A 13559-nucleotide genomic window follows, 5' to 3' on the forward strand; every position below is an offset into this window, starting at 1 on the left:
ACCAAAACACCAAGCACCTCCCCGTGCCCTCGGCCTCTGTCCCCAGGAGGGACCTGGTTTTGGGATTCCCTGGGGTTCTCCTGCTGCAGTGCTGGAGGGAGGAAAGCACACACAGCCACACCAGGAGGCTGCGAGATGACTTGGCTCATCCTTCGGTTAACCCTTACGGTGTGAACTCTCAGATGGAAAAAGGGAAATGACCCATTTCTGGCTGTGTCACCTTTCCGTTTTCTTTTTTTTTTTTTCTTTTCACCTGCTGTTAATTTTGCTCAGAAGTGGGCAAAACTGTCTTCGGTGTGAATTTTTTCTTATTTTTTTGTTGCTGTCGTTTTCTAGCCTGTTCAAATCCAAAGGAGCAAGCACCTGGGGCTGGGCAAGGACAGGACCAGCCTTCCCGACCAAAACCCGTGTGCTGCACCTGGGATGTGGCAGTGCCAGGGATGTCCCCAGAGCGTGGACAGAAGGACAGGAGAAAGAAGGACACCCAGAGCACTCCGGGGGCAAGGCTGGGCTGCAGCACGGGCTATTGGCACCCATTTTCAGATGGAGACATCCAACACCCAGAGCCCTTCCAACTAACAGTAACAGGATAAGCCGTAAAATATGTGCTCTGATTTGGAACTAGCAAACACAGCAAATAACCAATTATTCCAAATAGTTTACAGATTCTGACTTCTTTCTTTTTTTTTTTTTCTTTTTTTTTGGCTTGGGTTAGCTTCACTAACTTGCCATGTGATGGGTTATTTGTATTTCTTACAACCAAGGCACCGCAAGCCAAACTAACGGGTACGAGGAACCCACAGAAAGCACCTCGTAGCGCTTCGCGAGGGAGCGTGGAGGCTCCTTGCTGCAGCTCAGCCACGTCCGAGGGCTCCTTGTGAGCTCCTCTCCTCTGGGAATGGTCGCGAAGTGCCCAAATCCTGCAAGCTGAGGCTGGAGGGGGGACCTTTGGCCAGATCATCGCACCGCTGGGAAGGCAGGAGCTGCACGGGCATCAACCCAAAGGATGCGCACGGTCCTACAAAGGATGCTCCATGCTTCTCCTGCACACCAGGACCCCCAGCTCCCACCTCCTGCCACCCACACCAGGGCTCATTTGTGCTGCTCAGAAGGAGCACCAGGACAGCCCAAGGGGCAGCTGAGAGGTACCCGGGGCACAAAATCCCGCAGAGCCCCGCCGGCAGAATGAGGGTTTCTGGATAAAATGAACCCACAAAAATCTGAGTATGTTTCGGGTTAATTAGCACGGACAAGCAAATTAAACCATGCAAACGGCAGCGTCTGAACAGCACAAATGAGGGAACAGGGCCCAGGACAGCTTAAAGGATGGCACTGAGGTCAGGCAGGAAGCCAGGGGTGGAAACTGCCCCCAACCCCACTATTGCCCCGAAAAATACCGGGCTTATTTGTTGTTGGCACAATCAGCTTTTTGGTAATTCACGGCTCTTTCTGCCAACATTTTAAAGCAGTTCTTCAGAAGCATCCCTGTGCCTTCCTGAGGCTCTCAGCCGTGCCTCCTTAGCACCCTGCCTTGGGGATGGCACCGCCTGGGCACGCTGTAGCCCACGGTCCATGCCACCCTATAGCCCCCTGTGCTCTCCCAACAATTATTTGTGGATAATTACAGGGAGGGGAAAATAGCTCACCAAAAGGCTTGTTCAGAGGTGTTAGGAAGTCATGAGTCTCTTTGGGAATTAGACAGTCCTTAAGATCCCTTCCAGCCCCAGCATTTTTGGATTTTTCTGACTCTACAACTTTGGCTGGGGCTGTACCAGAGGAGCACGAAGAGGGATGGGATCAGGAGGGGAAGAAACCCGGCTACAAACAAGTGCAGGCTCAGGGTTTGCACTCAGGCTGGCTCCAGCTCTGGTAGCCCCAAGTTGATGTCACTGCTGTGCCTGGGATGGGTTCAAGGTTTTCTCATTTTTTTCAAGGTTTTCTCATTTTTTTCAAGGTTTTCTCAGATTTTTCAAGGTTTTCTCAGATTTTTCAAGGTTTTCTCAGATTTTTCAAGGTTTTCTCAGCACCCTGCTGGGGAGGAGCTGAGCAACACCCTCGAGATGAAGGAAAAAAGCTGCTGAGGAGCACAGCAAGGGGCTGGGCAGCAGGTCCATGCGGTCCCACCACGCTGCCCCTGCTCCAGGGCGTTCACGCTCGTGGTCAGCTCCCTCGCACGCTCCACACCAGGCTGCAATTTTTGGCCGTAAAAGCTTTTTTTTTTTTTTTTCCCTAACATTTAAGCAGCTGCAGCCCCTATGCCTCGTTCTGCAGCCACAGAAGATGCTGCTTTCGTGCGAAGATCCCCGGCCGTAAAGGAGAAGGAGCCAGGAAGGAAGGCGCACGGGACGCCTCGGTGGCGCGGCTCCCCCGGGAACGTCAGCTGCTCCCTACAACACGAGCTTTATTGCATTTCATCACAGCCTTGGAGGGTCCCGGTGCAGGCCAGGAGAAGGGGCTTATTACTGCCTAATATTCCGTAGCTTTTATTTTAAATTAATGGTTTGCAGCTTTTTTTTTTTTTTTTCCCTCCTTCGGATTTTTATTTGAAGTAAAATAAAAACATATTGGTGTAAATTAAAAATGCTGATGAACGCAGGGGAGGAGGGAGGCTATTTATGGGCCTTTTGTTTCCAGGCTCGGCATCCAGCACTGCCACCCTCTGCACCACAAAGGGGGGGGCACAGAGAGAGACCGGGGTGCAGGAGGGGTGCATGTGGGGCCAAAAAGCACCCATTTTTACCATACAGAGAGCCACCCCGGAGGTCAACGTGCCTCCAACCCTGTGCCAAACCTACCAAGGTGCCCCTGGGGGGGCTTCTGCATGCAAAAGGTAGAGCTGCCATGGGAAGCTGCAACCCAACTCTTACCCCAGGTGCTCTCCTAGTTTGGATTTTGCTCTTTTCAGCTTTTTTTCCACCCTTGGAAAAAAAATTGCTCCCCTGTGCCGTCAGCTCTAAGAAGGCAAAGCAGCCTCGCTGCCCTTCTCACATCCCCAGAGCCTGGTTTGCTCATGAATTGCACATAAAGGGAGCAGGAGAAGCTGTGCAAGGAGGAATCCGTCCCTATTTGCCCCGTCCCCGTGCTTTGAGGGCACCATCCTGCACACCTGATGGACCAAGACTAGGCTACCGACCGACCCTACCAAAAAGCTGAAGCCTTCCTGCAGGGAAAGACCCCGACCTCGTGCAGGATCCTGCCTCCCAGCCTCCTTGCCTTGGGGTGACAAAGGAGGGGAATCTGCCCTGCTTCTGGGGCAGCAGGAGGATCTTTCACTGAAAGAAACACCCCTGTTGGCAGATCTTTAAATATATATATACACATATAAAAATGTACCGTTCATTAAAACAATTAATCGAGCAATTAAGTTAGAAACGAAGCAATACCTACATGAGGTTCGGACCGAGAAGCTGGCATGTTAATTAGTGCTGAGCTGGTCAAACCCTCGGCAAGCTACAAATTAAAATGGTTGGTTGTCAGTGGGGTTAGAGAAACAATGCTCAACAAATATCAGCAAAAGCACATTTCAGGAGAAATTAAAGGAATGAACCCAACATGTTCCACCTTCCCTCCCTGTCCCTGGACCAAGCACCCCCAGAAGTGCTCGTTACAGCACTCGTTAATGTTCCTCAGGTGGGACAGGGTTTGGATGGGTGCAAGCAAGGGGTTATCCCAGTCTCTGGCTGGAAACTGCAGCAAAAAAACATGATATAAAAAAGCCACGAGGGAAAGCCAAGCTGTCCATGTGTCCCGGGACAGGAGAGCATCTCCTGCTGTGGACACCGAGGGGCTGGGGTCACCTGGAGCCAAAAGGGGGGCAGCGGGGCTGGGGGAGCTCAGGACCGAGGTCTGGTACCAACAAAACACCCAGCACAGGTGCAGCTCGTCCTGAAGCTGAACAAGTTTCCTTCAAGGTGATTTTGGGAGCCCCAAGCCTTGGCTGCAGCCTTCAGAGCACCTGAGGGTGCTGGAGACCCGTCCTGGAGGCAGAGCTTGGGTCAAGCAGGAGATGCTGAATTTACAGCTGCTCCACGGGGGAAGGATTTCTCTGGGCTCACTTCCCATTAAAATGGGAGCCCGTCAGGTGATGACAATTTAATGACTTTTATCAAAAAGAAAGAAGCTTTGCAGGTGGACCTCATGGTTTGGGACCCAGGAGAAGAGCACCAAGGACAAGAGGCACTCAGGGAGCCCCAGCACGCTCAGTGCTTGCACAACCAAACTGGGTGCGCATCCCACAGAGGGGCAAACCCAAAAGGCAGAGCCTGGGAGACTTTTGTTGCAGAAAAACTGCCTCTCTGTGAGTCCTGGGAGCTTTTCTTTGCGTTGTTCCTCCCAGTTCACGTGTGCACAGCCGTGTTTTAGGCAGACCTCGGGCTGAGCTGCCCACCCCGCTTGGAGGAGGCGGACGGCAGCCCCGGCGCGGGGGGGGGTTTTGTGCCTGTTTGTTTGCTCTCTTTCGGAGGAGGACAACAAAATGATCCTTTGTTCCCCTCATCCATCAGGGGAGGGACCGAGGCCAGGCTTGGCAGGGATGGGGAGAGGCTCTGGAGCCCCACGCAGCACACCCATGCACACATGCACAGGCAGCTCCCGTGGCCAAGGTCACGGCGCTGCGAGGATCACGGGCAGGGGTCCCAAAAACCATCCCCAGGAGAAATCCCATGGGTGCCAGACCACCAGCACATGGGTCACCCAACCTCCGACACCAGCAGGGGTGGGCACACGGGGAGGGACGGTGGCCAGGGCCAGGATTTGGAGGCTGGGGGAGGGAGGTAGTGGGAATTCTGCTCTGGCTTTCCAGGAACCAGCCGCCCCCTCCCCTGACTGCAAACAAAGGGCAGGATTGAAAGACAAACAAACAAACAGAGGAGAACCCATCTGGGGTCAGCCGGAGCGATCCGATTCGTGGCAGGGTGTTTTGTTGCTGAAATGTTTGTTTCAGGGAAGAAGTGCCAAAGTTTTGCACTTTGAAAATGCTGAAAACGAGCGTTTTGGCGTTGCCACCTCCCTCTGCCTGCCTCCGCTCTGACCTGCCCCGGGGCTGCGCCGAGGCTCAGATGCTTTTGGTGGGCTCAGAAGTGCCCCAGGGCATGAGGCAGCTATTGTGGAGCTTCAGGGGTCCCAAAATAATGCCTGCCTGAGCCCACACAGCTGGAATGATAATGAAAATCTGCTAGCAGGGGCAGGCTGGGGAGGGAGGTGCTGCTGCTGTGCTGGGGGAACGGGGTTCTGCCTCCAGGGCTGGGGACACTGCTAGGGAGACATTTCTGACCTTTGCTGGAAATTAAAAAAATAAATAATAAGGGTATAACGCGGTGCTGTCATTTATTTTGGTTAAAGGGAAGTCAAACACGAGCAAGGGCTCACCTCACTTCGCTCTGCACGCACCGGCTGAGGGACCTCAGCGCAGCCACCGCAGCCCCTCTCCAGCCACCAGCCCTGATGTGCACCCCACCTTCTGGTTGTCACCTTCTAGAAATGCATTTTGCCTCCAGGTTGGTAGGAAACCTCGTTTCCTTCCAGCAGACCCAACACAGGTCACCTCCAGCCCCAGCACCCAGCCACCGGGAGCACACCAGGTCCCCGTGCTGGGTCCCACCCTGCTGCAGAAATTAGGTGCCCCTAATTTCCAAGGCAAGGAGAGGACAGAGAGCCCGCTATGCTGAGGATGAAACGTTGATCCATGGTGTGGGGGGTCTCCTCCGGGACAAGCAGCACCCTAAGGTCTCGGGGAAGAACATCAGAGCTAGGGAAAGGGAGATTTCCCATGATCGTGGATAGAAAACGCACAAATTTCCCAGCAGGGATGCACCCCCAGGGCCATGCCTCGGGTTGTTCCCCTAGCAAAGGTGATTTTTTTTCATTTTCTTATCCAAGCTAACGGCAATAAAAGCCATGGAAGCCAAAAGAAACTTGAAATTGTGCCATTTTTGGTGTGCAAATTGAAGAGCGTGAGCCCTGCGTTTCTCTTTCCTCCTTGCCCTCGCCTCCAGGTGCAACAAAACTTGGGGAAAACAGGAAAACAGCGAATGGGTCTCAGGGGGGAGACTGTAAGAGAATGAACTGCAGCAAAATTAACACGAAAGCCTTTCTTGATTTCTCCCCCCTAGAAAATAAAGCGAGGAAAGCCTCCAAATAAAAGAAAAATCCGTGAAATCGTTGAAAAAGAGGTGCCTTTTTGTTAAAAACCCACGTGATCTGATCAGGGCAGTCTGGGCGCTGGTGGGCATGGCAGAGCGGGGGAGCAGGGGTCAGCACCCTCTGCAGCCCCCACTGTGCCCACCCAAGCTCATAAAGGATCTTTGGGGCAAAAACAGAGGTTCCCAGAGGGAATGACAATTCTCTCTTGGGACTTTGCAGGTGTCTTTGCAGGCTGAGCAGCCCCGGCTCCCTCAGAGGAGAGAAAATAAAAGGTAAATGATAGATTTCAGAACACACCAGAAAAAAAAAAAATCATCCATCTAAAATGAAATCCGGGTAGATTTTGCTATTAAAAAATCAGAACTGATGTCATCACAGCTCTCCAGAGCTGCAGCTACCACACCGACCATCATCAGCACCAGGTCCTGTGCCACAAACGCCACCAGCCCAGGGCACGGCTGAGGGCAAGCAGCCTCCTGAAACCCTGCCAAGGCCACCAGTGCCCTCACCACATCACCTCCTCGTGCCACAAAGCAGCATTTTTTGCCCAGCATCACCCAGCAAACCAAGGGTAAAGCCATGCGCCACGTCCCAGCCCTCCTGCCCGTGCTGTTCAGTGATGCCCTCGCTTTTCTGTCAAGTGCTTTCTGCACCGGGCTAGAAAAGGTGTTGCTTTTTCATTTGGAGCAGCGCAGGTTCCCGTTCCAAGCCTTGTTTCGCCGTGATTTTTACAGACATGCTCCAGTTACTTTGCTGATACAAAGATGAAGCACAACTGTAAACAGTCAAGACAAATCCACCAACGGCAAGGACACGGAAAGCCAATGAGGCCATCGGCTGTATTTTCTCTCTCGAGCTGCTTTTCCCTCCCAGTGACACTCGTGCACTCGGGCCAGGGTTTCCAGACCCTCTGTTGGGTCCCCACTGGCTCGGTGCATCAAGGCACTGAGATGTCTCTGCCTCAAAAAGGCCACAGCTGCAGGCAGAGGGAGGTGGGTGTCTTGCAGCCCCCAGACTCACAGCACGCCCAAATTTGCTTTCTGCAACAGCAGCAACACGTTTCTCCTTCATCAGCTCAGCTCAAGCACATCCAATTGCCATCCAGCAGCCCCAGTACCCACCACAGCCCTCTGCCAAAAAAACAGAGCTGCAAACAACGAGCAACATTGGGGAAAAGAAGGCAACGACCAACCATGACCCCACATTTGCACTGATCTCTGCCCAGCCCTGCACCCAGACAAGTCCCCCCATGTCAAAATACGTGCAAAGTAAGAAAATGTGGCAACGTTTCCCATACCTGGGCAGGAAGAAGGGGCTCTTTGTCATCGATGTCAATGAGGACGTCGTCCCTGGGCGTGAGGCTCACGTCATCTGCAATCGGAGCAAGCACGGGCATGAGCAGGACACCCAGCTGCTACGGACCCCAAAACCAAACCACCTCCAGATCAAGCTCCAGGAGCAGCCTCGGCCATGCCCAGAGCCCTCGCACCACCCAAAACTCACGTCCATGGGGCTTGGCCATGACACAACCCACCAACAGGCCCCAGAGCCAGACTTCCTTGGCACCTCCCAGGCCTTTTACAGCCGTGTTGAGCTAAAACCCACACACACAACCACCCTCAGCTCCTCCTGGGGCAGGGTGAGGGGGGCAGCTGGTGGTGGGCTTGGCACCACGGGTACCTGCGTGCTCCTGGGGCCCGTCGGCCTCCTCGTGGTAGGGGTCGCAGTAGAAGGCCTCCAGCGAGCGGATGGTGCACTGCCCCACCACGGGCCTGCGGCCGAAGGGCCGGTTGTCGATGATTTTGATGATGATGGGGGGGCTGTACAGGCTCTCGCTGGGCAAACGCTGCGGGTAGAGATTGGGGGGAACACATCACTACACACAGCACCCACCCCAAAACTGCCCAAAGGGAGGTTAGGCCGAGCAGGGCAGAATCAGCTCCAGCCCAGGGTTGTTTTATAGGCCCTCGGAGGTCTCTTCCCGATGATGATGATGATGATGACCCCATGGGGGCCCAGGTCCTCACCACCTCCATGAAGAGCACGCAGACGTCGAAGTTGGGGTTCTTCTTGACGTTCTTGATGACGCAGGACTGCACGAGCTGCCCACCGCACTCCACCAGCAGGCTGGGCGAGGTGACGCTGGCCAGCTGGTAGCTCTTCAGGTTCCTCAGCCCCCAGGCCAGGATCTGCAGGGTGAGAGGGACGGAAAGACTGTGAGGAATTTTTTAACAATTCGTGTCCATAAAGAACAGTCCTGCCTGCCTCTGGGCCCTGCACTGGCAATTTAATCCTTGAACCACAGATGTGTCCCAGTCTCCCCCTCATTCTACTCAATCTATCAAGTCTTCGGAAAATACTCCTCAAATTTATGAACCCATTTGCTTTTGTTATTCCGGACTTCTAGTTCTAACAGAGCCTTTTTTTTGTCTTCTTCGAGATTAATTTAACACTGCTATAGGTGTGACTGTCCCTGTGAATGGCTGGTGAGGAATGTTTTAATTACTGGTGAGTGTCAATAAGAAAGCTATTTGTGTTTGTATGAAGTCTTTGAGGTCTGGGGGTTTCAGAACAACTGATAACAGCTAGTGACTGTTATGGGATACTATGCAAGCCTCTGATATCTGGCCAGGTGGCCAAGAGATTAAGAAGAAGAAAAAAAAGAAGCTGAAGGATGGCTGGGAGACAAGACCTGCAGGGGATGTTCTATAAACTTGACATGGTGCCAAGGAGTACAAAGGGGAAGGAGAAGAAAAAAACTTGGAGAGGAAGACTCCGAGCCTTCAGCATGAAAGACCCCCAGAGACCCCCAGAGGGACCCCTAGAGACCCCCAGAGGGACCACCCGAGACTGATGCGCATGCTCCAGTAGGAGGGACTGGACCCCAGAAGCTAATTATAATAATTATTTTTTTTTAGAAATAGTAATGAATATGTATTAGCTTAGGAGCATAAAAATCAGCTGCTTGATGTAACTGGTGTTCGTCCCAGTGGAGCAGAGACTCCCGGTGCACCCAGCGCTGTTTGCTTACCTCTATTCTTTTAATAAATCCTATTTTTTTTTTTATTTAATCCTATTTCGAAGACTGAGCCATTTCTAACAAGACTGAGCCAAACTCATCCCTCTGGGTCTGCCCCGAGCTTCTCAGCAAAGGGAGGCAAACCCAAAGGTTGGCCCACCGCGAGGGAGAGCCAAACCCTCCAGGTGCTGCGAGGAGAAGGCAGAAAAAACGGCGCTGGCTGGACCCTGTGCCCACCAGGTTTGCTCAGCTCCCATTTCTGGGTCTCCCCCCCGTGTGCTCCCCACCACTCACCTCGATGGCCGTGCGCTGCAGGACCGGCTTGATGCCCTGGGGCACCATGTAGATGTTGGGCTCCCGCTGGGGCGGCGGGTACGGCAGGTCGGAGTCTGCAGACTGCGGGGTGGAAGGGTGAGAGGGTCAGGGGGGGCACCAGCCCCATCGCCTCCCTTTAATCTGACCCCAAAAAAGACCAAGCACCTCTTGCTTGGGAGAAGTGAAGGGAACTGAGAGGCATCTCCTGCCCCCAACCGGGGCACAATCTCCTTTTGGGGGAGGAGGAGATGAAACCACATCAATTCCAGCCCAGGCTGATGGTGAGGTGGTTATGGGGAGGGATGGAGAGCGGATGAAGCAGCAGCAGGGGGACAATTAGTGGGGTTGGAGTTAGCTCCGTGCAGTGAGCCCACAGCCCCGCGGGCACAGCAGGGGCAGCACGATGGGACGCAGGCTGGCATCACCCCCGCTGCAAGAAGGGGCACACGGCACAATCATACAATTTGGGCTGGGAAAGACCTTCACGACCACAAAGTCCAACCATCAGAGGTAATTATTCAAAGTAAAACACCTCTGCCACCTCTCAAGGCCTGGGATACCCATTGCATGAAAGCACGGGATTTTTATTGCTGTGTTGTGTGCGATGTATAAATTTATGTTATTCTTCTGTGTTCCCACCTTGTATCTTCTTTTGAGGGAATCACAAGCTTTCCTGAGCTAGGGCTGCCTTTTATCCTAACGCAGCGCGGCCCTGATCCCACTGGTACTGTTGGATTCTAAGGAATTTGAGAAAAGATGTATTTGTTTTTTATAATAATAAAGGAATGCCACCAACTCGCTAAAAGCACAGTTTACAGAGCTACATGGCTGATACGAAACTAATTAATTACCAACCCTACGAATCCCCAACAGTCCATCTGTTCTGCAGATGGTTCAGGGAAATGCCCACTTGTTGCCCATCAGCTGTCCCTACAATAGGGCAGTTCTGAATTACTACGTGGTTGGACATAAAGTACTCCCAAGATACTAATGGCAGGAGTAACCCCAATTCAGCACTGAAAAGTATGTTTTTGGGGGGACTTTTGTGATAAGATTTAAGATACTAGTTTAACACTGATCCCATAAAAGAATGATGCTGGCTCAGGTGCAGGCAGAAGGAGGATTCCTTCACCGTGAGACCAAGTCCAGACAACAGGCGAGGGACCCAAAATTTGCCTTCAGAGAGGAGGAAGGAGGGAGCCAGATTTCCCTGGCTGCTGACAGAGGATGGGCTCAGAGCCCTGCCAGGGTTTGGGTTCTTCTTGACCTGGATCTTTGAGTTCAGACTCACCGAAAAGGCAGGAACGAAAGCAAAACCTCTAAAAATGCATCCCTCAACCAAGGGCAGTTGGAACTGATTTAGGAGAGCAGCATCCTTTTCAGGCTGAAGCATTATTGCATTAAATTAAGCGTGTATGCATTTCAAGTATGGGACTGGTTGGGGCTTACGTGCATGTGCAGACGACTGCACTACAAAGGGGTTTTCCACGGTGGCATGCTGGATGTACCAGATGCTAAGCTCTGCTTTGCAGTGGCAGCTGCTGCTGAATTGAACTTTGTGTACTGGGTCAGGCTTGGGGTGGCAGGATGGACGGCACGGCCCTTGGAGAGCTGTCCCCAGGTTTGTCACACACTGCACCTAGAGCACATCAAGGTGCCCAAGCAGGGGCTGAAACAGGACAAACCTCAGTCTGTCCTTGCTCGGTGAAAAAAAATAAAAATAAAATTGTTTCTATCTTTAATTTTGCTTAAGTTGCATTTTAGCTGCTCACCAGAGACACAGCTGGAGAAGTCAGCCCATCTCCAAGCCCCAAGGAAGGCTCAAAATATGATGTCTGTTCCCCAAAAGGGAGTACTTTTCCCCTCTAAATTTCCACGGGCACAAATGCCACGTGTTGCATTTCCTCATAGCCATTGGACTAAAGATTATTCAATTTTTCTGTCCTCTGGCAAATCCGTAAGGGAAAAGGGGAAAGCCTCAGGGAAAGAGCTCCTGCTTGCCCCATCAGCAGGGTCCACCAGCAGCTTTGCCAGGAACAGCACCCGGTTGGCTCCCAGCACTGCAACGCCTCCAGCTGGGGCTGTGCTTCTCCCAAATCACTGCTGGAGCATCAGAGGTTTCACCAGCTGGGACAGAAAGGGGGAGAGTTTTGGGGATGGGCAGGCACATGGAGGCACCTTGGAGGATTCAGGGTGATCGTAGGGAACAAGCAACTCCCTGACACAGCAGGAAGGACAAGACATCCATGCAAAGGCCTGTGGGGGCAGCTGGAAACTGATTTTTTTTTGAGTGGGGCCAAGCTGGGGGGGGATCAGAGTGGAAGGGAGCTCCGGAGGGCACCTCGTCCAACCCTGCCTTTCACGTGGGGATAGAAGAGAGGTGAGCGAAAATCCACATGGCTCAGCCCAGCTGAAACAATGCCTGGCAACTTCTCCCTGTTTGAGCAATTCGAGGTTAAAGCTAAATCCCAGTGCGTGGAGGGGATGCGTCCTAAAAGGGCTGCTCCTGCTTCCACCAAACAGCAAGGCAGGAGAAGGTCTGGTGCCAGCCTGGCCATCCAGCCACAACATGAACCCAAATCTGGGGTGTGCATGAGCCTGGCTGCCCCCGGGGGCTCTCAGCATTGCTCTTTGGGATGCAACCTGAGGGACCTGGATTGGAGGGGGCTCCTGCAGGGCAGGGGGTGAGGCCAGGCTGCATCTGGATTTGCTTTCTGGGCAGAGGCAAAGGAACAGAGGGGAGCCGAGTGTCCGAGCATAAAAGGTACCCATTGAAGGAGCCCCTCGGAGAACAAGGCGGGGGTGCAGAGCTGTGGAGTGCCCAGTCCAGAAATGGCAGTGGCAAGAAATGGAGGAGAAAGAGCAGAGAGATGGTTACGTTTCCACCAGCTCAGCCATCTCAGCACACGTGGAGCACGAAGACGAGCCCTCCCGCACCACCAGGAACGGCTGATGGAAGAAGCTTCCACTTTGGGTGGAAGAAACTAATTTTGCAAAGATGTGTTCACGCCATCCAATCCTTCAGAGGGTGGCCAAGTTCATTCCATGCCCCAGTTTCCTCATCGCTCATCTCCCAGACTTGGGGGTTACCTGGCTCCTAGGGCCACCGCAGCACTCAGAGCGTGGTGCCCTCGTTCAGCTCCCTGCCTTGGGCTTTCCAAGACCCCAGCCCACCCTGGCAGTGCTCGGCTCAGCCAGCGATGGGCTCTGCAGGGTGTACAGCCTTGTCTGTATTTCATTTAGAGCACATGGGACACACCAGCACATGCCACAATTCATGGTGAATTCCCCCAAAATGTTGCAAGCTTTTCATGGGGTATTCCAGCTGAGGTCCAGTGAGAGGTCAGCGCAGCATTTGGGCTTTCACATGCTTTGTTTGGCCAGGTGGAACATCAGCAGACCTCATGCACACACACCCCACAAAGGTTAATTAAATACCACCCGACGTGCCCTGCCTCGGGAGCCCTTCCTGAGGTACGGGCAGAGCCATCCACCCCGTCCTGCTGGTCACCACTCATTATTAAAATCCTAATGCAATGAATTTGACCCATCCGAAAAGTGGCTGCCCCGTGGATTGTAACAATTTCCAAGACGTGGAGATAAAAAAAATCTTCCAGACTCACCTCATCCAGACTGGAGGAGAGCTCGTTCTGTTTGGAGAAGAGACAGAAAGTCGAGTTAGAACAGCTCAAAACCATACGCTTTTAGGACTTTTAAACTGCAGCTGATAGCCAAATGGGAAAAAGATGATGTCCAAATCTCTGTCTTCCCTGGCTCAGTGTAAGAAATCAGTGGAGGTGACTTAAAACCTTCAAAAACCCAGCATCAGTTAATGCCTTTGCTGGGCTTTTGGGTAGGAAGCGTGCTGGGAAGCACAGCCCTCCGCAATGGAAATGCTGAATTTTCTCAGGGCAAGAATACGTCTGCTGAGACCCAGCAGCTCTTTGGGGCAGGGGAGCACAGGGGACAGTTGGAGGTGAAGGGCCGAGGAGTTACAAGCAGGAGGGAGGCATTACCTCGAAGCCAGGAATGTGATGGACAGCCGGCTGTGGAGAAGAAAAACACACAATTGTTGTTTGCACTC

At 52.9% G+C, this 13559-nt stretch overlaps 1 protein-coding gene across 11 annotated transcripts in view; it reads right to left on the minus strand.

Moving 5' to 3' along the window:
- The window catches only part of DYSF (dysferlin), an 80552-nt gene that overhangs the window by 36287 nt on the left and 30706 nt on the right, over positions 1-13559 (minus strand). For 5 of the 11 annotated variants that reach the window (XM_038178647.2, XM_038178652.2, XM_038178639.2 and 2 more), the window contains 8 exons: positions 13492-13521; positions 13099-13125; positions 12244-12285; positions 9455-9556; positions 8169-8330; positions 7822-7987; positions 7439-7512; positions 3388-3450 (listed from right to left, as the gene is read on the minus strand). In XM_038178647.2, the coding sequence (XP_038034575.2) occupies positions 3388-3450; positions 7439-7512; positions 7822-7987; positions 8169-8330; positions 9455-9556; positions 12244-12285; positions 13099-13125; positions 13492-13521 (666 nt within the window). The remainder of the gene's footprint in view (positions 1-3387; positions 3451-7438; positions 7513-7821; positions 7988-8168; positions 8331-9454; positions 9557-12243; positions 12286-13098; positions 13126-13491; positions 13522-13559) is intronic. The other 6 variants (XM_038178651.2, XM_038178648.2, XM_038178643.2 and 3 more) reach the window with 2 other exon arrangements.

This window comes from Anas platyrhynchos, chromosome 4, assembly GCF_047663525.1.
Source record: "Anas platyrhynchos isolate ZD024472 breed Pekin duck chromosome 4, IASCAAS_PekinDuck_T2T, whole genome shotgun sequence".
Lineage (NCBI taxonomy): Eukaryota > Metazoa > Chordata > Aves > Anseriformes > Anatidae > Anas > Anas platyrhynchos.